General features: G+C 43.1%; 2 protein-coding genes across 8 annotated transcripts in view; one reads left to right on the top strand and one right to left on the bottom strand.

Annotated features, from left to right (window-relative positions):
* Window positions 1–2,400: 2,400 nt before the first annotated feature.
* On the bottom strand, window positions 2,401–7,683 carry BAG5 (BAG cochaperone 5). The gene is made up of 2 exons (XM_061998059.1): window positions 7,595–7,683; window positions 2,401–6,996 (listed from the first exon to the last, which is right to left on the bottom strand). Exon 2 carries the CDS (start codon window positions 6,966–6,968, stop codon window positions 5,616–5,618), a length of 1,353 nt encoding a protein of 450 aa, XP_061854043.1. The 5' UTR covers window positions 6,969–6,996; window positions 7,595–7,683; the 3' UTR covers window positions 2,401–5,615.
* A 113-nt stretch (window positions 7,684–7,796) lies between these two features.
* LOC104562490 (kinesin light chain 1) overlaps window positions 7,797–25,265 on the top strand; it is a 69,185-nt gene continuing 51,716 nt past the window's right edge. For 5 of the 7 annotated variants that reach the window (XM_061998389.1, XM_061998387.1, XM_061998388.1 and 2 more), the window contains exons 1-4: window positions 7,797–7,937; window positions 8,581–8,778; window positions 10,446–10,509; window positions 12,450–12,540. In XM_061998389.1, coding sequence (XP_061854373.1) covers window positions 7,815–7,937; window positions 8,581–8,778; window positions 10,446–10,509; window positions 12,450–12,540 — 476 coding nt within the window. In that variant the 5' untranslated portion in view covers window positions 7,797–7,814. Of the gene's footprint in view, window positions 7,938–8,580; window positions 8,779–10,445; window positions 10,510–11,772; window positions 11,824–12,449; window positions 12,541–25,265 lie in introns of those variants that run through there. The other 2 variants (XM_061998391.1, XM_061998392.1) reach the window with 2 other exon arrangements.

Genomic DNA, 25,265 nt, shown 5'->3' with positions numbered 1-25,265 from the left:
AGCCTTCAGCAAAAGCATACCTCATCCTTTGCTTCTTCAGTTAATAACCAGCTTTCAGCTGACATGTCTCTGCCTACCAATATAACTGAAAGCATCAGGTACGTAATTGTTTCAGGCAGCAAACCTGAAGGGTATCCAGACCAGCCAATAACTAGTACATACCCCACTGTGGGCCAGCAAAAGCTTTAAACATGATTTCTCAGTGTCACCTGGAACAGAAAGCCTGACAATATTTCAGGGAATAGTCCCCCAAGAATCCACTTGCACAAGGAAAGCTCATAAGCAACAGGGGAAGAGGCACAGAGCTCACCCAAATCATCAGCTCTCAACATTTGGTCATGTCTCTGCTAGCAGTTCCCTCTAGTAGGAATGTTTTCCTGGATCATGCTATTTAAATGTCTCCTCTTGGCAGCCAGCTTAAAGCCCCAGGCCTTGAATCCATGAGTTCACTACTAAACCTTCAAGTTCTCAGCTGAGAATTCTCCAAAGCAGAGAACACACCTATATTGGAGTAAAACACAGAGTTTTTCCAGTTAAGCCATTTCAGGCACCAAAATCTCTCTGTCTCAAACACATGTACACAACATTCTTAGCAAGGCAAATTCTCTCCTTTGATGGGCAAACAGATGATCAGGATAAACAGGTCAGCAGCTACCCAAGCAACATCTAGGGCCACTGCCTAGGACCAGCTGATTTACTGAAGAATGGTTTACCTTCAAATAAGCTGTATTGTTAAAAGGGAGAGAGAGACACAGTCGTTACCTATAGGAACATTCAACCTTTATAAACCTTACTCTTTTCTGATGTTTTCTGGGTAAGACTTTTCCAGATTGTGTACAGTACTTGGGCATAATCACTGTGCTTTTTATGGCATGAGCACTTACTATTTAACACAAAAGAGCCTTTGAAAGCACCTGGTGTATTTGCTGTACGTGATTCATTTGTATTGCCTTCATCATCTCCTGTTACTAAAGCAGCAGATTCCTACTTGTCTGTAGGTGTTGATAGTGCCACCTTCTTTCCTTCTTTCTCCTCCAGAGATTGAACTATGCAGAAGGTGGATATAATGACTTATTGTTACTGGAAATCTTAGAACTTGCTCTCTAGACCACAGCCACATGACCCACTCAGTCATTTCAGGATAGCTCTGGCCCACGTGCCACTGACTGCCCAGAAAACTCCCTCCTCTCTTACCATTTCCTTCTGTGTTTTCGGATTAAATCAGCTCAAGGGAGTTGGCCAAGGAACAGAAAGTGCACAAAGCCAGATGGCTTCTGGGCACACATAGAATTTCCAATTCCCATCAGCAGTGAGTTGGTAACTTGGCTCCCTGCATCTGGAGAAAACACACCGAGCCATCACAACCATCCTGGCAGCATGTCATAGAATCATAGAATGGTGGGGGTTGGAAGGGACTTTTAGAGATCATCCAGTCCAGGCCCCCTGCAGAAGCAGTTCATCTAGATCAGGTCACATAGGAACATGTCCAGGTGGGTCTTGAAGACCTCCAAGTCAGGAAACTCCACAGCCCCTCTGGGCAGCCTGTGCCAGGGCTCCCTCACCTCAACAGTTAAATGGTTTTTTCTTATGTTTAAGTGGAACTTTTTGTGTTCCAGCTTCATCCCATCACCCCTTGTCCTGTTACTATCTACTATAGAAAAAAGGGATGTCCCAACCTCCTGACACCCACCCTTTAGATATTTATAAATGTTAATGAGATCTCCCCTCAGTCTCCTCTTCTCCAGACTAAACAGCCCCAGTTCCCACAGCCTTTCCTCAGAAGGAAGATGCTCCAGTCCCCTGAGCATCTTGGTGTCCCTGCACTGGCCTCTCTCCAGCAGTTCCCTGTCCCTCTGGAGCTGAGGAGCCCAGAACTGGACACAGGACTCCAGATGAGGCCTCACCAGGGCAAAGTAGAGGGGGAGAAGAACCTCCCTTGACCTGCTGCCCACACTCTTCTTGATGCATCCCAGGCTGCCATTGGCTTCTTGGCCACGAGGGCATATTGCTGGCTCATGGTCAGTTTATTATCAATCAGCACTCCCAGGTCTCTCTCTGCAGAGCTGCTCTTCAGCAGTTTGACTCCCAGCCTGTACTATCTGCACAGTTTAAAGCCAGATTACCTTAACTCCTACTAAAGGTTCTTTCATCCCCATTGACTTCACCCATGAACAGCCTTCACACCATCACTTTTGCAAAGAGGATCTGTCAGCAGACAAATGGCAAGATCTTGAAAAGGCCACAAGGACTTCTGCAGCAAGCATGGAACCGAAACTTTGGAGTCTGCAAAGCTCCCCCTGAAGCAAGCAAGCAACCAACCACCCATGGCAATGGCTGCAAACACAAGGCTGAAGGCAGAGAAAACCAAAAGACACCAGATTTACCAAATAGAGGTAGGAGTGGTTTACACACAAAGAACTTTATTTTCATAAACACATCAGTGAAAAAGCAATTTTTTAGAGAAGGATGGGGGGGGGGGGAGGAGCTTTATGCCTTTATCTTTATTAAAAACAGTCTCAGGCAAAAATCATTTACATTCTGGTACCTCACATTCAAAAATAAATAGAGAAAGGCAGCAGGGCATAACATTCAAATGAATACCTAGTAAAAGGTACTACTGTCTTTTTATTCATAACCAAGAACATAACACTGCAGTATTTCATCTGGAATTTGTATTTACAAATGCTATATCCTACACAGCAATGAACCAAGACATATACACCATCATAAGGAGCCCCCTACACACAATTCTGTTCAACTGAAAAAGCAGGAACCACACTTAACACCAATCTCCAAACTGGTTAACATAGAAAAAGCACTTTAAGTGATAAAACAACAACAAAAATAACACTGAGATAACTAAAGATAACTAGTCTAAAAAGAAATACAGTTAACAATCAGGAATGACAATGTAAAGTGACCTCACCCCCAAATATCCAATCCATTGTTCTGCTCTAAGGGAGATCACACAGCACACACAACAGTTCCTATATTTCAGCATAGTACTAAAACACAGGCTGTTGCCATTTGGTCCATTTTACATTGTGCTGATTATTTCAGCCTGCCATATAAGAAAGGAAAGCTGCATGTTCCTCATTCTTTGGCTACAAAAGCAGAGGAATTACATTCTTCAGCAAACAAAAGCAAGATTTTGAGAAATGTGTGTAGTTTTTCCTCTTTTGGTTAAGCACATTTAGTTTATTCCTTTCATTCATGCAAAACCTGGGGATCAATCCCATTCCAGATGAGGACTTTACCATAAAATTTAAATAGTTCATCAGATTACAGAACAAGGGGGGGAGAAAAAAAGCTTAATCCATGTAGTATCTCACTGCTGAACTCTACTCAGCTAGTCAAATTTGCCTTCTCAGAGATGCAGGCGTAATGATTCATTAAGGAAAGTTAAAAGACACACATATTTAAACCAGAACCCACCTGAAAACTGTACTTACTCATTTTTACCTAAGAGGGTCAATGTTTCAAAAGCTACACATAACCTCCAAAGGACACAGACACTAAATTGTTAAACAAACAACAGAGAACCACTGCAGACCTGGCAGTAATCCTAAAGGAAAGTGAGTATCATTACACTGTCTAATTCTTCTCTTTCCTAAAAATCAAAGTGCAAACCAGAAGCTGCAGTTCAAATGTGCAGAAAGCTTGAAATGAGTTAACATCACCTGGGTGTATATGATCATTAACATCCTGGGTTAGCCACACCATATAGAGATTGCAATTCTCTTTTGAGGTAAGGAGAGAGAAATTCTGTTATCTGAAGGAACAGACAGAATCCCCCAGCAAACATTCTGTTGTTGCCAAGTTGCACCGTGCTCAGCTGAAAAAACAGATGAGTTCTGGCAAGTAAACCTGCACAGCAATAACCTCTGCAATCACAAACTACATATATTCACCCTCTGAAATGACACAGCTTTTCATCAACATCTCAAAGCATGTTACAGAGTAAACATATCCTCTCCACCTCGCAGCGACGGGCACAGAAGACCTGCCCCAAATCCCCCATCTCTGAATCAATGCTCTTCATTTTAATCAGAATCTGTATTGCCCCAATTTGATAACTCATCCTCAGGACTCTCTAGAACAATCATCTATCCTCTTGACATGTAGTAAAGCAGAATCATCTAGATGTGAGAAATCCAGTTTGCAAAGGTTACAAATGGATCAAGCTGCCAGCAAACAGTTCCTGTATCTACATACGACGGTGCAAGTCAGAGGTGTCATAAAGGCACTTGTCTCTCACAGACAGTATTGTCTTCTCTAATCAGTCAAAAATAGATCTAAAAATATTTATTTCAACGTCCAAAATGGTTTTTACCCCTTAAAGTGGTGCAAATCATCACCTGCAGAACAATAATTCATCAATTCAATATGAAAGGACTAAGTGCAAAGTAGCCATAATTAAATAAGTCTTTACAATTAATTCATTTTAATGCCATGCTCTCAAAAAACAAAAGCAAAGCCAAAAAAACCCATGCTAGAGCAGAAATGTGATTGGCACTAGCAGCAACAAATAAAAAGGCAGGTGCACATCCTAGTACAAAGCAAGCTTATTTACCAACTCACTACAACGATTAAGTGATGAGCTGCAGAGAGACATTTGCCACGAGTCTTTTCCAAGACATGCTTGAAGCCAACACCTGACCAGTATGAAATCTACAGCAGGAATTTACCTCATTAGGGACATCTTTATAGGTAACTACCTCATTTTACAAAAATAACTCCAAAATGCTTGTTTACTTCAAAGCATATTGCTTCTGTTTTCCCAAAAGGTCAAGTCAAGCCCAGATCTGACAATGGAGTTCAAAAAAGACACCGAAGCAGCCCCTAAATAAAGTTCTGGGGGTTTATGGATGGCAGTGTGAGATCCTCAGAATCTCATTTATCTGGTCAGTATATATGTATGTACAGGTTTTCCTCTCCAAGTCTTGGTACTTTAAAGCCATCATCTGAAAGTGCTTCCACTTTTTTTGGATATCAAAGGGCTCAGGTATTAGCTTTGCCTATGTAAATGCTGATTCGGAGTTGGCATCATAGCTCCATTAACTGAGACATCTAAACACCCAGAAAGATGCGATGGATGGAATAAATCAAGTACAACCCAATAGCCAGCAGGCTTTTCTTTTTGCCCTTAGTACTTTCTATTGTAACAGAACATTAAGAGCATATCCAGACTGCTGTGAAGTTGCTGGATGGAGTCTCATGATTGAACACTAATTTTCCTGTCCAGTCTTCTTTGAATAGTTTTTCCAGTACCACACCATAAGGAAGTCTCTGCATCTTTGAGACATCTGCATTCGCTGAGCATTGCACAAGGTCATTAAAAGAGAAAACCCCCAAGAAGCTGTTTGATCAAGTATTAAGCTATTCCTTCAGAGAATCGCACTTCTTTTGCTTATAGCAATGACCAGAATTGCTGACAGTGTACTGACAGTTGCCATGGCAAGTGAGTGACTGCGTGGGACAGCAGACACGTCGCCAAATCAACTGCTTATGCAATCCCCACGACTTAAGCAAGCAGAGAACACGATGCCAGTCATCTGCATAAAGTGCCAAAGGGAAAAAAAAAAATTGCTCTTCTGTGTCAGGCTATGGCTGCTTCAGTATTCCCATTCATCTGTTTTCATGTCCAGGTAGTAAAGAATATTCTGTGCGAGCTTTACAGCTTGTTTTCTGGCAGCCTTACACCGCTCGTCACCTTGCGGATCCACAGCGTCGAGCGCTAGGAGCTGTTTTGTCAGGAGTTCTTCCAGCCTCATGTAATTTTTATCCGTTCTGTTTCCATCAAACGAGATCACCTCCTGCTGAATCTGAGACAGGTTTCCAAGAACAGTCCAAACTGCTTTATGAGGCTGATGTTCAGCAGCAGTTTGCTCGGGATACATTTGCCTTTTTTCAAGCGCTTCCTTCAAATCGATATACGTTATAAGAGTTTGGACTTCTATTACTGCTCTTCTCCTGGCTTCCCTAATACAGGGGTTTTTCCCTGCACTCACCTCGTCTAAGCGGGCAATTAATCCCTGCAGTTCTGCTTTGGATCCCAAATACAAATCAGAAGCGTTCTCTGTTTTTAGAAGCAAAGAATTAACTTCCTTCATTTTCTTACGGATCTCTTCTATTTTCAGAATGGACTGATTCTGTGCCAAATCGTAAGCGTGGGTAGAATTTGCTTCTTCTTCCAAGTCCAGGTACTTCTGCAATTTATTGATCTCTTCCACTACTTCCTTTCTGTAGTTTCTTATTTCCGTGCGCCCGCAGACATCTAAAGCATCCAAATCAGCGATGAGGCCTGTGAGCACACAGGAGAGGTGCCTGCAGGTATCATTACTACTCACTCCCATCAGAAGCGCAATAAGAGTCCCTCTTGCTTTGTTCACATCACACATTACAGAGTTAATTTTGGAGACGGAAGGATGGGCATCATTAGAGAGTGGCAGGGACAGCTGTTGCTTCATACAGCTTTCTATAATCTCCTGGACAGCGCATACTTTTGTCAGGGTGCGATACCTCGCTTTGCGTAAAGACACCTTCCCTCCTGTTTTCACCTGGGTAAGCCTCAATACAATGTCCTGAATCCCTTCTTCAAATTCATCACTGATACAGTTACCTCCTTTGTAGAAAGGTGTAATCTCACGTTCCACGAGTGCCTGTGCCTCCTTGAATATCGCCTCTATTTCCAGTCTGCGCGGATGGTTTGCATTTTGCTCCAGCTCCTTAAGCAGTCTCTCCGTTTCCTGAGCGGCTCGCTTTCTGGCTTGCTGGATGTCTCCCTTTCCTTCGGTGTCTACAGAATCTATTTCGAAGAGCTGCTTAGTAAGACTCCTTTCTAATTTCTTGTAGTCTCGATCCGTAGACAGACCGCTGAAGACAACCACTTGCTGTTCGATCTCTTTGACTTCTTTCTGTATTTCATGCAACCGTTTGAGGGATGGATGTTGGTTACCCATATCCATTCTATTCCGTCATCCAGTTTCAGGTGAACTACGAGGAAAGGGAGAACAAGGCTTGCAATTAATCTGACTTGCAAGCACCCGTCACAACTTTCACATCCCGAAGCGCTTTGGCATTACAGCTATTTTAAATCTAGCTAGCAACATAAATAAACCGTTTTGCTGAACCTCACCGACATTCCTCTATTGTTTGACACTTCTTCCTCCCTCCTGGACTGCAGGAATAACACCTTAGTTAACACACGCGTTTGCTCACAACCTTCAGCCCTCCCTTCCCCACCCGCCCTGCAACTGAAGGCACGGCAGAACAAACTGGACATGTGCGGCCCGGTGGAAAAACAACGGGAAAAGCCGACGGCCCTTGACGTGTCACAACCCCAGGCCAGGGCTGCCTTCCCCCGGACGGGCCCCGCAGCCGACGCTCCTCCCTCAGCGCCCGCCACACGCTCCAGGCCCCTCCGCGGCAGCGCCCGCCCGCCCGCCCCTCCCGAAGCGGGGACGGGAGATGACAACGGGCTGGGCCACCCCGGGCAGCCCCCGGGCAGCTCAGGGAAAGCTCGTCCCTACGCGCCTCCAGCCGCCCCCCCACCAAACGGTGCCCTCGCCCATGACGCTCCTGCCCGCCTCACCTGCCGGCGGCCCCGGCCGAGGGACCCGCTGCCCGGCGCGGCTCTGCGCCACGGGCCGAGCGGCAGCGAAGCGCCCGGCCCCGCCCCGCGGCCGGGCGGAGACGGGGCCGGGCTAATGAGGGACGCGGGCCCCCGGCCGCCGCCGCCCCGCGCCGCAGCGCCGCGCTCCGGCCGCCTCGCCGTTGCGACAGCGCCGCAAAGCGCCGGCGGGACGCGGGCGATGGCGGCGGCTCGGGTGCTGCGGGCGGGCGGCTGCTGCCGCTGCCACCGCCGCCCGCTCTCTTCGCCCTCCTCGGCCGGCGCTGGCCCCGCGGCTGAGCGCCGGGAGCGGCAAGGCGGCGCGGTAAATGCGGGCGGGAGCGTGGCGGGGCAGCGCCTGCGGCCCCGAGCGGGCCCTCCCGCGGGGGGAGGCCTCGGGGGCCCCTGGCCCGGCGGGGCTCTGAGGGGGGAGCGGGGGGAGGCAGCCGAGCGGGTCCGTCCCGCTGTCAGCCCGCGCTTCCCGCGGCCTCTCGCTGCTGGGGTTGGTTTTCGCACGCACCCGGTGTGTGTAAACACAGCGGCTGGGGAGCCGAGGCGCTTTAACAGAGGGAGCGGTGAGTGACGGGCTGTGGGAGGCGGCTGAGACCCGGCCCGTGCGAGGCTGCACGGAGAAAGCAGCGCTGAGGGAGAGCTCGCTGCTTGCTACTTTTTGCCACCAGATATTTGAAGGAAGCGGAGTGTTTGTGATACGAAAGAAATGAAAACGTAATAATAAAAGAAGTGGTGGTCCCTGTGTGTTGGAAACGAGTCAGAGGTGCCGTGTCCGTAGCGCGTTTCTGAAGAAATCGTAAACCTCTCGCCCCAGTTCGGGTCGGGGTGAGCGGCTGCGCTGCGCTTCTGGGCGTGCTGCGGGGTTCGTGTGGTGGTTTGGGATTTGTTTTCAAGCCGGGGTGTTCTTCACAAGCTCCGCTCAAGCGGCCGTGCTGAATTCTGCCTGTGTTTTCAAGGGCCCGGGTTTCATTCCCCCCGCTCACTCCCGTAGCGACTGGATCGGCCCCCCCGACAAGCACTCCAACCTGCGCCCGGTCATCTTCTACGCGCCCGCCGAGGAGTCGGCGCTGGAGCGGCGGCTGCGGGAGGCCCGGCAGGAGGCGCAGGCCCGCGACCAGCGCTTCTGGGCCCGCCACAACCGCGCCTTCACACAGGTGAGGGGAGGCCCGGCCGCCTGCCTGCCCGCCCGCAATCGCGGTGTCCGGCCTGCGAGAGGCGGGGTTCGGCTCTGCACGGCCTTACTGGCTGCTGGCTGATACCGTTTGTTTTAATACACAAAGTGTCTTCGTGGGCGTTTTTGGCATTCATAGAGTCACAGAATCGTTTTGGTTGGAAGACACCTTTAAGATTGTCAAGTCCAACCACTAACCTCACACTGCCAAGCCCACCACTAAGCCACGTCCCTCAGCACCTCATCTATGTGTCTTTTACTTATCTCCAGGGATGGGGACTCCACCACCTTCCCGGGCAGCCTGTTCCAATGTAGTTGCAGAGAGTGATCACAGGTCCTCTCAGCCTCCTCCATATTAAACACCCTCAGCCCCTCTTCATCAGACTTGTTCTCTAGACCCTTCACCAGCTTTGTTGCCTATCTCTGAACATGCTCCAGTACCTCAAGTGAGGGCTTCAAAGCAGAACACAGTGTTCAAGCTGTGGCCTCACCAGCACTGAGTACAGGGGGACTAATTCACCTTTTTAAAATCATATACAAAACTAAAGAGCCTGCTTATTTTATTGCTGATTACTGGCATATGGAATCGTCATAGAATGGACCAGATCAACTGCTGAAAAAGATTCTGCAGTGCTTCTTGCTCTGTTGTAAGTGGGAGAAATGAAGTGTAATCACAGAATCTCAAGGGCTGGAAGGGACCTTGGAAGCTCACCCAGTGCAACCCCCCTGCCAGAGCAGGACCACCTAGAGTAGGGTACACAGGAACTCATCCAGGAGGGTTTGGAACGTGTCCAGAGAAGGAGACTGCACACCCCATCTGGGCAGCCCTCCAGTGCTCCCTCACACTGAAGAAATTCTTCCTTGTATTTCTTTGGAACCTCTTGTGTTCCAGCTTGTACCCATCACCAAAGTTAAATGAGTGGCGTACCCTGTTTCACTGGCAGTGTACCCCAGCAAGGTACAAGAAAGACATTGAGATGTTGGAGCGTGTCCAGAGACAGGCAGTGGAGCTGGTGAAGGGTCTGGAGCACAAGTCTGATGAGCAGTTCAAGGAGCTGGGGGTGTTTAGTCTGGAGAAAACGAGGCTGAGGGGAGACATGATCACTCTCTACAACTACCTTGACAGGGAGCTGAAGTGAGGTGGAAGTCGATCTCTCCTCTCCAGTAATGAATGATAGGACAAGAGGAAATGGGCTTAAGTTGTGTCTGTGGAGGTCTAGATTGGAGAATAAGAACTTTTTCACGGAGACGGTTGTCAGACACAGTCCCAGGCTGCCCAGGGAGGCAGTGCAGTCCCCATCCCTGCAGATATTTAAAATATACACAGATGAGATGCTGAGGGACATGGTTTAGTTTAGTGATGGGCCTGGTGGTGTGAGGTGAGTGGTTGGACTTGATGATCTTAAAGGTCTTTTCCATCTGTAATGATTGTAATTGATGCATGCAGGTGGCAGGATCTAAGTGACAAAGTTACTGGTTTAACTAACTCACTGGATTCGGGAAAGCATTTAGTTGACCTTTCCAAGTGCAATGAGTATTGCTTGTTATTTCAGAGGGTGTTAAGCACTACCACTGCTGTGTGATTAAAAACAAAGGTTAACTTCAAGGACTGAGTACCATCAGATTCTAATGTGGAAAAATATGTTTTAGGAAAAAGAAGAATTTGTTTATTCAAGACTGAAAGCCAAGGGTCTGGAAATGAGAGATGAAACAGGTTAGTGAGATCTTTGTTTATAGTTTAGGATGCATTCTGAATTCTATTTAACTGAATTATGTTAGTTTACGCTCTTTGTGTTCTGTCACAAGTAAATCTTGAGGGCAGGAGCCTTTCAGAGATGTGCTTGTAGGGGTCAGATCGTCTATTGCACCATACTTCCCCCTAATTCCTTCCCTGAAGCTGGAAGGAATGCTCTGAAATCTTAGCTCAGTAACATAATCATTCTGTAGTCCTAGGAGAAAGGGGCTTTTTTCCTTTTGCACCTCCTAAAGCAGTGAGTTAGCTGAGCTAAACATATAGAGCAAATGCCTCAAGCACATGTTATGATTGAGTGGATAAATTAACACTCTTTGGCTTCAGGTCCTCTCTATATACAATGAATACAATATTTTTCCTTGAGGGAGAATTAAGGCAGGTTCTGAGGAGACAGCAGCTGCTATCTGCCTGTCTTTGCCTGAGCACAGTTGCTGTAAAATAGTGTGATGTGAAACTGAAAACAAGATGCCTTCATAATAACAGTGAATTGACCATTGTAGTGTAAGGTTGAACATTTTGTTCATAGGATAATGATCTGTTTGAGTCCACAGAACTATTCTGTATGTCACAGACCACTGTTTTCCTCTCCTGTTTGTATCCTGGTGATCAGTGTGTGGTTGAGAAATAATTTTAATGAAGTCCCGTGTTGTTTAGAAAACACTTCTTTTATGTTGCCATTTGGGGGAGTTTTGGTCTGTTTTTATATCCTAGAAATAAAAAATAGTAAGCCTGTGCATACCTTAGAACTAAAACTATATTGGCTGCATGTGTTGGTGAACCCTATTCTATAATCCAGCTGCATGTGTGTATAAAAATAAGAGTAATAACAATTGAACAGTTGGAACAAAACTTAATTTTTTATGGAAGTGAGTGTACAATCAGTTCCAGTGTGAAGAAACAGTAACTGCAGACTTTAAGCAGGCAGCCTTCAAAGAGTCTTAGAGTATATTCATCTCATAGTACATTCATCTGTTGTAATATGTTGGATTTGTAAACAATGACAAATACAGCTGATTAATAACTTATATTTCTATGATCAGTCTCAGGGAGGTTTAAAGTGCATTTTGGAACAGTAACAAGTTGAATATCACAATTCCAGTCCCCTCCTCAGATCCATGTGCCCTGGGACATTCAAATTGGACCCTCATTTTAGAAACATTGAAAGTGTGAGAAAGTTTGTTCAGGAATTGTGTGGTAGAGTTGAGATTATTTGTTGATTCACAGGATGATCCTACATCTGTGCTGTGGCCACAGGTTTTCCTTTGATGTTCTGGGGTAAGAATCCATCTACTGTTCTGCTTGTCAGAGTGGCATGTTCAAAGTCATCTTTGGTACTTGCTTCTTCACAAAACAGTCATCTGTTACACTGTTAATAAATCCTGACATCTCAGAACATCCACTTTTCAGAGTAAGTTACTTCAAATTTATCAACAGCAACAGAAAAGAATGTACATCTGAAAATGCCACATCAGACATGAACAGTGTTCTTTCTTTATTGACTTGTAGAGGGAAAGTTTAAGTTGCTCAGTGCTCTAACTGGTGCTCTTTAGACTTCAGCCGTTTGAGAGACTAATTTTACTCAAAGGATAGATACTCCTAGATCTCTGGACTTTTTCATAGGGGTTCACTTGTTCCCTAAACAATCTAAGACCTGATAATCACTTTCACAAGTAATAAGGGCTTAAGAGTTAAAGCAGCTTCAAGATGATCAGTATTTTTCATCTACTGTGCTCCCTAAGGAAATTTTTTAAACATTAGGAGATAGAAGCATATTAACTTGTTCAGGGTTACACAGGAAACTTGTTGGAGCAGGGAGTCAGACCTAGTTCTCCAACATCTAAACCCAGCATTTCAATCCAGAGAATTGTCCTGACATTGTTATGCCAAAATGTTATTTTCAGGTCAAAAAGCAACACTGAATGCAGAAGAAATGGCTGACTTCTACAAGGAATTTCTGAGGAAAAACTTCAGAAAGCACATGCAGTATAACAGGTATGTAGAAAGCATTTAAGTTGACTATTGCACATCAAAGGCATACAGTCACATTTAACATTTGCACCTTTTTTTCCCCCCATCATTGATAAAACAGCACCTAAAACTTCTAGAAAATGTTACTATTAGCATTTGACAGAAATCCGAATTACCGTTTGAGTTCTACTACTACTTACTGTTGATCTAGTGGAGAGATGAACCTTGTGTCTGAGATTCAGAGAGACAAGACCAAGCACTCAATTCTGGTTTTTCTCTTACAGCATGGGTCTTGTCATGCTGCTAATTGAAACTGATAAATATGCAAATAAAACAGTTGAAATTCGTATATAACAGGTTCTTCAATAAGAACTAGGAAATGCTATTCATCTCAAAGGAAAACTGCTTAATGTCAGTAGCATTTGGGATTCTTGGCTTTATTATTTTGGAAGCATATAGTAAAGATGAAAGTGTTCAGCCTTGAGTTTGAAGGGGTTTTTGAGTGGTGAAGCACTAATAAAATGACCGCCTGAACTCATCCTGTGCAGAACCTCAGCTACAATTGGGGTAAGCTCACATCCACCGTGCCTCTTGACAACATCCACTGCATTGTTTCAGTGATACTGTTTGCACAATGATTTCACAGACTGGATTGGTGGTCTGAAAACAACTGAAAAGCGACTTGCAAATACACGTTACCCTGCAAGTAGCTGTGCACGCTTGGAGGGCTAGAAATGAGGGAGGAATGGGAAGCTGGAGGAGGATAGTATTTCATCCAGGTACAAGTGCACTGAATATGAAACCAAAACTTCAGTTTCTTCTCTGTTGGATTGAAAGATCACTGGGCTCAAAGGTGTCAAGTATTATGGGTTCCTGATGGTGTAATGCGAGTGAGCATTCTACCATTTGACCTACAACAAATTGTGACTTAGGGTTCTTTGTACATGCAGTGCATATACCATAACATACGATGCTGTAAGATCAATTTTACTGCAACAAATACTTAAACCATCTTGTCTTACCCATGGCAGGGGGACAGGGGTGGAAACCTCACAAAAAGCTGATGCAACAGCATGCAAAGATGGAAAGCAAAACATTCTTTTTAATAAGAAAAATCGTTTAGATTGCCTGTGAGTGAGAATGCAAACAGTTTACCTTAGAGCTGGTCACCAGGTGCCATTGTTGTATTCACCTTGGGATAGTGTCCTGTTGTCTCAGTAAGAATTCAGGCTATGGGCCTAAACAGGACCTTCCACGTTGGTTGGCTTGTAAAATCGGGTAGCATAAGCTTGCATACTTGTAGTTTCACTGTGGAACTAATTGCACAGCCCTGAAAGCAGTGGAGCTTTTCACAAGCATTCTTCTTTTTAGGGGTCATATTTATCAAACCTGTTTATACATTCAGCTCGTGTGTTCTTTTGCAGTGTTGCTAGCTGGCCTGAAAACTCTGGCTACTGAGGTGTTGCAGCTTCTAAAATGTACTTCACATTGAAGCAATAACTCTGCACAGACACCAGGAATATTTAGTTCAGGATGCTTAAGACTGGAAATATGGTCTAGTTCAGGAAAAAAAATGAGAAGGATATAGGAAATGAAACTTAAAAGGAGAAATGAAACAGTTGCAATGTCAGCGTGATATTTTTATGTAACATGACATTTGAAGAGGTATCTGGGTGCTGCCTGTCAGCACGATTTTGGCTGCTATCCTTACTGAGAGGTTAAGTTTTCAGCTCTACATTAGATCTGTACATGCACGGCTTCCCCCAGAGGGCTCCAGAGAAGAGCTAAATCCCAGTGTTTAATATTCCCTGTCAGTCCTACAGTAAGTGTATTCTATTGCTTCTTGTGTGGCATTTTACAAAACAGGGGAGTGACCCTTTTTGGAAACTAGAAAGAAATTATGAACTTAGTTTGTAACAAGGGCAACAGGGGCAAGGAAGGAGTCTCCTTCCTTGGAGGTCTTCAAGACCCACCTGGACATGTTCCTGTGTGACCTGATCTAGGTGAACCTGCTTCTGCAGGGGGGTTGGACTAGATGATCTCTAAAGGTCCCTTCCAACCCCTCCCATTCTATGATTTGAAGCAAGGTCTCAGATGTTAAAAAGAACTGATACAGATTTACCTATATCTTTAACTGGCTCCAGGAGTCATGTGCTGCATAGAACTTACTTAAAGATAGAAACACTAACTTGGGTAATATGAAAGGCATCATCTTTAAAGGGTACTGCATTAGAAACCTAATGTTTTCTGTGTTTGGTTATATACTTAGTCTTTGAGGTGTTTGGGGTTTTTTCCCCCTTTTTATAGGTGGCTAACCCTTTCCACACAGGAATCTTCATACATGCACAAATCTTACCCATAGCACAGCACGGGCAGGAAACTCTAGATAGCTGGATGATGAGCTTTACATCTGACATGTATGCTTACAATGGTTTTATCTTGCAATGGTTTTATCTTGCCTGATTCTAAATACAGTTGGCCATAAAACTACCCATTCCTTTAAGCTCTCAGTGGTGTAGCCCTAGAGCCTACATGCAATCTGTTCACAGATGTGGATATTCACAGCCACCTTTTCCCAGGTTATTTAATTGGTCAGGAGGAGTTTTGCCACAAAGAATGTGTTCTTGATGAATTGTCATTTGTCAATGCCAAAGGGTATTTTAGTATAATTGTGTACTTTTCTCCTGTTCTTGTTCTGTTTCCTGATGATTTTCCTGCCTTTGGAATCCTAGAGATTGGTATAAACGTAACTTTACTATCACATTTCTCATGGGACAAGTAGCGCTGGTGAGAGCTCTCAGGTGGCTTCGTTGGAAAAAGAAAAATGTTGGAAATGAGTGATCACAGCTCCATGAAGACTGCAGCACTGGCTAGGCCTGCTTTAAACTTGTTTATAGTGATGTTCAGAATCTGAATGACTAATGTAACAGTTGTTTGAATCTGTCAGATAAATCATGTAAATAAAAGTGGCCATTGGTCTTAATTTCTAATAACTGTGTGGATTTCCTTTACCTTTTATTCAAAGACTATCTAAACTATTTCCCAAACAAAACACAACTGAGAAAACTATCAAAAGCTCTTCCTCATTTGCATTAAATGGAAGGGAACACAGCTGTTATCTTTTTTACCACAGAGTCCTGGCTCCTAAGCAATGTGTGAATCAGTATGCTGTACCTGAACTCAGATCAGAGTGTGATCTCTCCCAGCCATGTTAGTATGCAAAGACAGAAGTGCCTCATTTTGTGGCAGTTGTCTGTCCTGGGCAGTAGCTATCTGCAAGCAATAGAGCATGGCTGAAGGAATGAGTGTGATTTGTGAGTGTATATATACAGTCAATTCAGAGTAATCCTCTTTTCAGTGTGATTGTTTCCTATTTTTACTAAAGATTTAAGATATGATTTTGTATAAATTACTAATGCGATATGATCTTAGATCATTTTATCTGTTAATTAAAATGTGTTCCCCCTGGACACAATTTCCTCTGACCTGTGATTGGTGAAGATGTCAGTTGCTGAGCAGTAAAACAGATGCATTGCCAGTCACATCACAGAATCTTAAGGGTTTAAAGGGACCTTGAAAGATCATGCAGTCCAACCCCCCTGCCAGAGCAGGACCTCCTAGAGTAGGTCACTTCATCTTGGTAGAAAGGGAAACTGATACTTAGCTGTATGGAGGAGGACAGTATTTATTAGTACCAGTATGCACTGCTTTCTACTCTTTCATTTCTTTCAGAAAAGGTACTGTTCTCAACATATTCTCACCCCTTTCTTCAAGGCACTCAGAGCAACTTGCCTGAGGGTGATTTTTTTTCTGGCCTCCAAGTATGTAACAGCAATTAGAAGCAAGTTGGTTTAAGTGAAGTCTTAAAATGTTATGCCATGTATCTGTAATTAAAGGGAAGTTCCATTCCTCTGAATGTTCTGCCTATCCCTTCATACAGTTAAATGTTTTTTTGATAGAGTACGTGGACATGTTCCTGTGTGACCTGATCTAGGTGAACCTGCTTCTGCTGGGGAGTTGGACTAGATGATCTCTAAAGGTCCCTTCCAACACCTACCATTCTATGATTCTATGAATTGTATTTTTAAAAGATTGCTGTCAAATGAAGTGTGTTTTCCTGAAGCTGGGCTGTGGGGAAGGTTCTGCTTCTGGGAACATCAGCTTGGGAGCCATTGACCTGTTTTTCATGTCTAAATGTGACATGATGTATTCACAGGCTTTTTTCAGCTGGAGCAAAAAGAGCTTTGTCAATATTAATGGTGGAATAAATATTAATGATTCAGTAGCAGATCATAGTGTTTCATACAACTATATCACTGGGGCTAAATCATGGGTCACAGTCACCAAATCATGGGTTTAATTTGTGTTATTAGTAAATGAAAGCAGTCCTTAATAGCGTTTGCTGAAGAAAAAAACCCAACAGTATGAAAATATTATTTATGGGAGAATGTTTTTTTTGAAATAGACTATGGTGGGTATAGAATGTAAATCTTCAGAGCTTTACAGTGATGGTATCTTACAGGATATCAAGCTTTGACCACAATGTGAATGCATAATTTAATAGATAGTGGCAATGTAAAAGAAGAAATTGAGTGGACAATGTAAGAAAATCTCACTGAAAGGTGGTGACCAGAACCCCTATGGCCTGGTGGTCGATGGCCATGTGTTCTGACAGCCTAAGAGCCCTAAGGCAGTTTCACAGATGCTCTATGTGGGTAGAGGTCAATCAAAAGCAGCATTTTCATCTTCTGAGCTGCCTGCTTTCATTACCACATTTTTGTGTCCGCCTACTGAACCAGATCAGGAAATGGATTCACTACCAGAACTAATCCAAGGGGGGAAAAAGTGTTAGATGTCAGTTGAATTAAATATGGCTCCTCATACTGATACAAGTGTGCTGCTGTTGGAGCAGGGGAGATGTGGGAATGCAGATGGAGGGTTTGGATTGTGCTGCAGTCGACTCACAGTTAAAACTGTTTTCTGAACCTGTAATTGTAGTGCTTATCATCCAAAATGAATGTAATCAGCATCTGATGGATGATGCTAGGATTCTGCTCTGAGCTGCATGTGGGTAAAGTTCATGCCTTGATGGCATTGCCTTCATTAAGATTCTGTGTAGGGTGCTGAGTCCTGTCATCTAAAGCCCATTGAGGGAGTGAGGGATTTATCTATTAGGTAAGTGCAGAGCTCTGGTTTAGAATACCTAATAAAGCCACTGTGAAAAGATGTTATTAAAAATAATCCATCTGAAATGTTGAGTCTCATTACAAAACCACATACATTTAGTGAGATAATTACACTTTCTGAACAGCCAAAAGCCATATCATGTTTTGCCAGTGTTGCATTACTTTCTTTTCTTGACTCAGAGAAGTACTGCCAGCTGCTTTCAGATATTATTGATCATAAATCCTTTATACATCAAAGGAAGAATAAGGAGTTGCCACAGATGACTAAAAATATGGTTTTTTAATGTATACAAAGAGCTGCTGTAGTGATTGAAGCAAGTGAAATAGATCAAAGAATTACTTTTCTGTGCATATTTTTCTGAGTGTTGGAAAAATACAGGGAACTGTTCTTACCATTTAGGTATTTAGCTAATCCCATCAGAAGGAAGAGCAGTATTTCCTCTTTGGTAGTGTCAGCATGTGCCTTTTTAATCTGTCTCCTCGGTAAATGCATAATAAAGCACCAGTATTTTGGTAACATTCAAGTAATTTCAGATTCTATTGACTTGGAGTGGTTCTGATAATCGTTGTGAGGTTCTTGCTACTCACCCAGTTTCTCTACCAGAGCATTAATTTCAGTAGAATATGAGATGAGAAAGGTCAAACTAAATGTTGGTTTGCAGTGACTGTAGCACCTTTGAGATAGGATTATTTAAGAACTGTACAAAAAAACATTTCCCAGTTTCATTTGGAGTTTTAAGTGGTGGCAATTACTGAGAAGATAGCCTCTCTGTTTAACTGAAAGTTCTTGGTGATAACATTTGGTTTAGACCTCAGATCTGTTATTTAGAAGCTGACTCTTCTTGGCCTCATTTTAAGGGGACTGTTGTGCTTGCAATTTTTAGCTTCCACTATCACTGAGCAGGATTGGTATCCTCCAGGACAATCGGATTTAGCAAAACAAGAGCTTAATTTACATCCTTGGAAGGAGCCCATGGGCCAGCCTTTTGCATAAAGACCAAGAGACTGAATTGCTTTCAGGAAAGGATAATATATGCCTGGAACTGTAATGTGCATGAATAACATGCTCATAATAAAAACTAGATCCACTGATTGCTGTAAATTCACTCACTGAATAATAATAACCCGAACTGTAAAAAAAGAGTAATGAAACAAAAGTTACTTTATTTCTTATGAGCTTCTTAAAAAGAGTTTATAAGTTCATAGGATGTAATGATCTTGAATTACTGATTAATATTCATTATGATATCAGCCACTTCATTGTGCTTTGAATTTGCATTCATTAATGGATTAAGATTTACCCTAGTACGGTGAGATTTAGTTGAGTGCTATATTGAAGTAGCAGATGCTGTAGAAGCACAAAAGGAGTACTTTAGGCTAGAACTGGTAAAGGCAAAAAATTACATGACCCCTTTTTAAAGTGTGATCTTACTGGAGAGAAAATGACTGACCTCAGTCAGAGTTTGTTTTAGAAGCCGTGGAAATGCTCGGAAGAGATGGTCCCTGTCTCATACAGCTGCTTGTGTCTTACTTGTTCAAACCAGATCGCCATTTCATTGAGTTCCTGATATTTGGCAGGGATTTTGCTCTCTGGTGTAAATGCTCTGAAGACATGGTTCCTGTCTCATACAGCTGCTTGTGTTTTACTTGTTCAAACCAGATCACCATTTCATTGAGTTCCCGATATTTGGCAGGGGTTTTGCCCTCTGGTGTATCCAGGTTCTCTAGGGATGGGACTGGGGCTCAAAATGGCAGGAGGCAGCAAAAATGACCATATGCATGTCCTGATAGTGCCAGGAGGCAGTCAGGAGCCTAAGCTGGAGTAGCCCTGAAGCTACTTTGATGGATGAGTTTCCAGCAGCCTCCGTGCCAGTCATGCATTGGCGGCATTTGGCAGTACTCTGTTCACACCACTGCCTCCAGAGAGCCCACTGATATGATTCAGCTGCAGAACTGGCTGTGATAGCTTTCATCAGCTGAGCCAGAAGACAGTAACTGACAAAATGTGAGTTTCAGACCCATAAGCAATTCAGGTCACTATTCATATCTCATTGTTAAAGAACTTCCTGTTGACAAATTGCAGCTCCATCTTTGTAATTAATCCCAGCTCTGGAAATGGTTTTTCATGTGATGATCAGCATGTGGCACACGGTGGTTGTTTTGAAAGAGTTCCAGAAAAGTGAGAGATTTTCATTAGAAGTCTAGATTCTTGGGGAGACAGGGTTGTTCTGCAAGCCAGATTTTGTAGTCAAGGCTATATAAAAAGACAAAATCCATGAATTGCAAATTTCAGAAGAGATGAATTGACTGCCTTGATTGCTTTGCAAGTGATTTTATTATTCTGGAGTGTCATATAGAAAATAAATGGTATGACACAGCATAAATATTCTGTAGCAAAGCAAGTCAAGACAGCTCTGACCTTAGCAGCTGTAGAAACTGTACTTAAGTAGAAAACACTTGATTTGTCCAAAACTGGATGAGACCGAAAGGCAAAATGGAAACTGAATTCCCAGGCATATGTAAGGTAAAATGCCTTCTGGATTTACCAATCTTCTTCTCATATTTACCAAAATAATATCTCACTTTTAATATCGTGCCTGGAAAACCTCCAGTTTCCTTGGGCCTCATGAAATATTCCACCACGAGAAGCAGAACAAAATACTAAGCTGACATATGAGTAAATAGCCACAAGTGCCAATTTGTGTCAAGGGAGAATTCGAGCTCACTTCAAAGGAACAAATCAGCTCTGCCATAGGATATTATAGAGCAATTTTAATTGACAAGACATGCTGAAAATTAATTCATTTGCTACACTCCTCTCTCGCTTCTTCCCTGCTGCTGTGTTTGCTGTTGGGAAGAGAAGGCTCTGTTGAGTGTGATACCTGGAGGCTCCCTGGGCAGGGTTAGCAGTTACCACGGTACCGCAGCCATCGATCTGATTGCTGTGGGGCTGAGTAAAGTAGGCTGATGCTGGGAGAATGTGCCTGAAGAGCTGCCACTGGACAGGGTATGCTTCCACCTAAGGTAGATTTTTCTCAGGCTTTTGAATCACGAAGTTCACACTTTCTCTAAAAGCAGCAGAGAAGCTTATTACTTACTGTCCTGAGTCTGTAATTTCTAGGTATTACCTAACAGCCACCTAATACTCAACGTTCAGTTTCACATGGGATTAACTACGTCATTTCAACTTCTATTATATGCTTATATGTAAATTAGAAAAGCAGTCTTATTTATTTACAAGATGTTTTGGGGCGCTGCCAACAGAGTTCACAACCAAACAGTCAAAGAGAAAGAAGCTGAGTGACATTAATGGGAGTGCCAGTAACACAGTGTTTCAGCCTCCTTTGGCTGCACAATGAGTGGGATGGGAAGTGACACGTGTGTGAACCTTCCTTTAAAGATATTTTGAGTGCTTTCTGCACTGGTGCATGACAAACCTGGCAGTAACATGTTACAGTCATGTAGTTAATTATAAAGATACGGGGCATGTTAAATCACTGCCCACAACGGAACCATTTACCAGTAGATTTCTAGTCAGTGCCATACACTGATGAAGGAAGATGCTGTTGTTATTCGTCAGCTTATTCTGTGTGAGTCATGACAGCTTTCAAACATATGGTGATGGTGTACTCTGTGGCCCTTCAGCATGGAAAAACAAGTGTAACATTGTGTAGGCAGTACATTTCACTTTCATGGCTAATTTATATATATATCTATCTCTACCTGAGTTGTTCCCAGCTTTCTCCTAGTGTTTACTGAGGCAAGTTTCAGTTCCTGTTTACAGCTACATTATTTTCAACACATAGGGTTGGTAAACTATGTAAACCTGCACTGCACATGTCTTTGAAATACAATTTCAGTGTATTTTCAGCTCTCCTTAAAACACAATGATGAAATATTAGGGAATAATTTTGTTGGAACACACAAGTTCCAAACCTGAAGTACTCCACATGGTACATTTCAGCAGTTCCCCAGGAGGCTGCTGTTAACTCATGTGACAGAATGAACTGATCCATGTCAGCAAAACACCTCAAACAGTCCAGGTATTTCAAGTGACACTGGTGGTGTAGAGAAGTATGGTGGCACAGGATTTTTTCCTTGAAAGAAATTCTACAAGCTGTGCTTTCTGTGAATAGCACTATGCCCAGCTGGCCTCCAAAGTCAGAGGTCAAGGAGCCCTTCTTTAAATTCCAGTCTTTAATGATTTGCCCTCTGAAGTAAAATGGTAGCCTCAGAATGTCTGTGATGTCCATATTGATGAGGTAACTGCTTTCTTAGCCAGTTTCCACTAAATTGAGCTTAGCCTTTTTGGCACAAAGGAATCTTTCAGAACATGATGTGATGCAGCAGTATCTGCCAAACTTGACAAACTAAGAGCATCCCCTCACTGTTCTGAGGGGTATTTTTAATATATGTGTACTGGTCTCCAAAACACCTTTGCAGAGATGTATGAGCAAATTCCTTTCTTCAGAAACTGACACCTACAAGGCTAGTTTCTGAGGCCTCCTTTTGCACCCCCTCATACAGAGGGTATACTCTGTGTGGGTGGGCTAGGATACAGATGGACCCTGTGGGGGTCCTGAGCAGAAGACAAGTTCCTGAGGTCATCTAAATCACACAGGGAGCAGGGAACAGTATAGGACTAAGAAGGCACAATCCTAATATAAAAACAAGTCACTCAAACCCTTCCCATCTGGGGTATCAGACTCTGTTCTAGAATATTTACTCTCAGGTAACTGACAGACAAGCCTGTAGAGATAAAACACTCTGTCCATCCTGTGGGAGGCAATTATGCAATCATCTCATTAATGCCTTAAGTCTAACACTTGATAGCAGCAATGTACAAATCTTGTTTTCCTCTGGATCGTGGTGGAAATACAGAAGTGAGGAGTGTGTCCATTTGAACTTAATGCTTTTCAATGGATTTCTCTGTGAACTGGCAGGAAAGTATTTTATTAAGGCAGATAAAAAAAGAACTACAACTGAAAAGATAGGAATTTCAACATCTGAAGCGAAACTTCACAGGACATACTTGCTGCAGGCAGAGAGAGGCAGCAAGGAGATAATTCATATCCAAACCCCTGGGAATAAGATCATCTCTCCTCATCCTGCATCTGCTCTATTTCCCAGGAGATGGGATGAGGAACAAAATACCTAGCACAGGCTGTCCTGTTTCCTATCGATTTCTAGAGTGACTCTGCCCTTCTCAGCCCCACACACTGTATATCATCCATCTAGCCACAGGCATAGTCACACAAGCCATTTTCTGTAGAGACATAATTGGTCATTGGCACAGAAAATACAGAAACAGTTGTCACACAGCAGAAACATTTCCCTTTCCCTTGGGGCAAACTATATTAGCATTAGTTCCCCATCCCAGTGCAGCTGAGTACCCTCTTGGTTTGAATGCCCTTTTACCCGAGGCAAACTCCAACAATGAAAAGCAGATATAAAATGGCTTCTCTTCAGAAGACAAGAAAAATTCTAATCAAACTTGTATGCCAAGTGAATTTGGTGTAATTCCATACAGAGTATTAGTCAAAGAGGAGAGAAAAGCATTTGACAGAAGAACTGAAAGGGGGATAAGGGTCTGGCAATTACTGTGGGTGTGCAGAAAAGGAATACTTCAAGAGAAAGGCAGGTTACTGATAAATCGGCCATTTTCAATAGTGACCATGGCACAAACAATTGCCAAGAAAGATCAAGCAAATGGGAGCAGGGAAGGGCAAGTTGAATAATCAGGGAGATGTAAAATCTCTCTTAAAGAGATTAAGAGTTCAGTTTGTTTAGCTAAGCAAATTGAGGGGAGAAAGGAGTATAGAATCTCTTAGACAGGTGAGTGGAGGAAGGAGCAGTGTTACCCAGGGAAGAATCTTCTTTCTCTACAATGACTTAATCAATCATATAAAGGAGAAGTGTTACATTTGAGGACTCCCTTAGAAATGCAAACACGTAGGGAAATGGGTCCAATCACTAGCAAGGGAAAAAGAGCTAGAAGGAAATGACACCATTTGGCACAGTATCTATATGGATATATTACCCTTGAGACTGAACACTGGAGGAGTGAGGAAGGGCAAGATGCCTGGTTGGTTTTCAATGGCATTTGATAATTACATTTGGAAAAAGGCTGAGGTGGTTATCTGTAATGCCTTTCAGATTGGTGAGACTTAGTTCTCTTTCATCAATAGGTGCAAATTTCTACTTGGAAAAGGTCACATACAGGCATCCACTGGCATTAGCCTTTCTAGGCATTAGTATATGCATGAGCTTTAATAAAGGGCATCTGAAAAATCACAGTTGTCTTGTTTTACAAAAGTATGGAGGAATTTTAGTGAGAATAAAGAGAAGTCATCTTCCATATCTCTATGAGGAAGCTGCAGTTTCCCTGGTGCTGAGACAAGTTTATGTCCCAATCTGTGCCTCTGCCTAATGTTGGTTGGAAAAACCGTGGTCTTTCTTGCACTTTCAAAGATTCACTTCTCAAAAAAGAAAAGGCTCATACTAGTTAATGACATTATCCCAGATTTACACTGACTTGTGTCTGAAAATCACAGCCCTCAGAGGGTATTTGGGGGGGGGGGGGGGGGGGGGGAGCCCTTTTCATAATGAAATTCTTGAGAATTTCACCTGGAAAAAAACAGGTGCCTAAATGTCTGACTTAATCTAATTGCAAGTAATGTGGCAGCAAGGCCTGATGAGTTGGCAAATCTCTGCAAAGGAATGCTGACAAACCATACAGGTAACAAACAGCTGGTGTTCAAAGGAAGGGAAGGGGATAATATAAGTAGCAATCAAGCAAACACTTAGAAATCAGTAGAGCTGATCCTTTTGTTTCTGCTTTTAGCTTTAGAGTTTGTTTGTTTGTTGTATTTGTGGAATAAACATTTTTTTTCCTATCAATACCAGGCCTTACCCCAATAGAAAGATAAAGAAAGGGAGCACAGTCATAATAGGGAAATAAAGGTATGGGGAGGGTAAAAAGAAGCGCAGAATGTTCTTACTCTAGTAGTGGCCAAGATTGTGATATTCCACCAAGAGTGGTTTTTATTTTCTCTGAAGGATTTAATACACATCTGCAATGGTTCAGTGACTGAGGTAGGTGAATACAGAAATAAATGTAATTCCCTGTGACTCATATGCAGTGATTAATAATTCTCATAACCTTGAATGAGCAACCGAAACCCCAAGAGAGACTAAACTCACTGAAAAGTGAGTAAATGGATCGCTATCTTTCTTCATGTATAAGCACTAAAAGTCAGGCAGAGTGAATATGGAGAAGAGAGTCTTTCCAAGCTATAAAGGTGCAGGTAACAACTACTAGCTGACTACAGAACACGGAAGCAAAGAAGGAAGAAAGTGGCTTCATCTTTCAATGAATTGAGAGATTCACAGGTAAAAAAGGAACAGAAATTGCTGGTTGAGCAAAGTGTGCATTGGTGTGAGCATTCCCTTTGAGAGGCAGGAACCTATTCCTTGAATTCAGGGAGTAAAGATACAACTAATTATCATCATAAGCTCTTCTCTGCCAACTCTTAACCTGTTGGGAATTTTGATACTTAAAAG

Source organism: Colius striatus, chromosome 6 (genome assembly GCF_028858725.1).
Source record: "Colius striatus isolate bColStr4 chromosome 6, bColStr4.1.hap1, whole genome shotgun sequence".
Taxonomy (NCBI): Eukaryota; Metazoa; Chordata; class Aves; order Coliiformes; family Coliidae; genus Colius; species Colius striatus.
The sequence above is the reverse complement of the archived record's forward strand: the minus strand, read 5'-3'. Positions and strand labels throughout refer to the sequence as shown.

Bases quoted from the DNA above. Each gene is read 5' to 3' on its own strand.
- BAG5 (XM_061998059.1), bottom strand. From the start codon at position 6,968: ATGGATATGGGTAACCAACATCCATCCCTCAAACGGTTGCATGAAATA.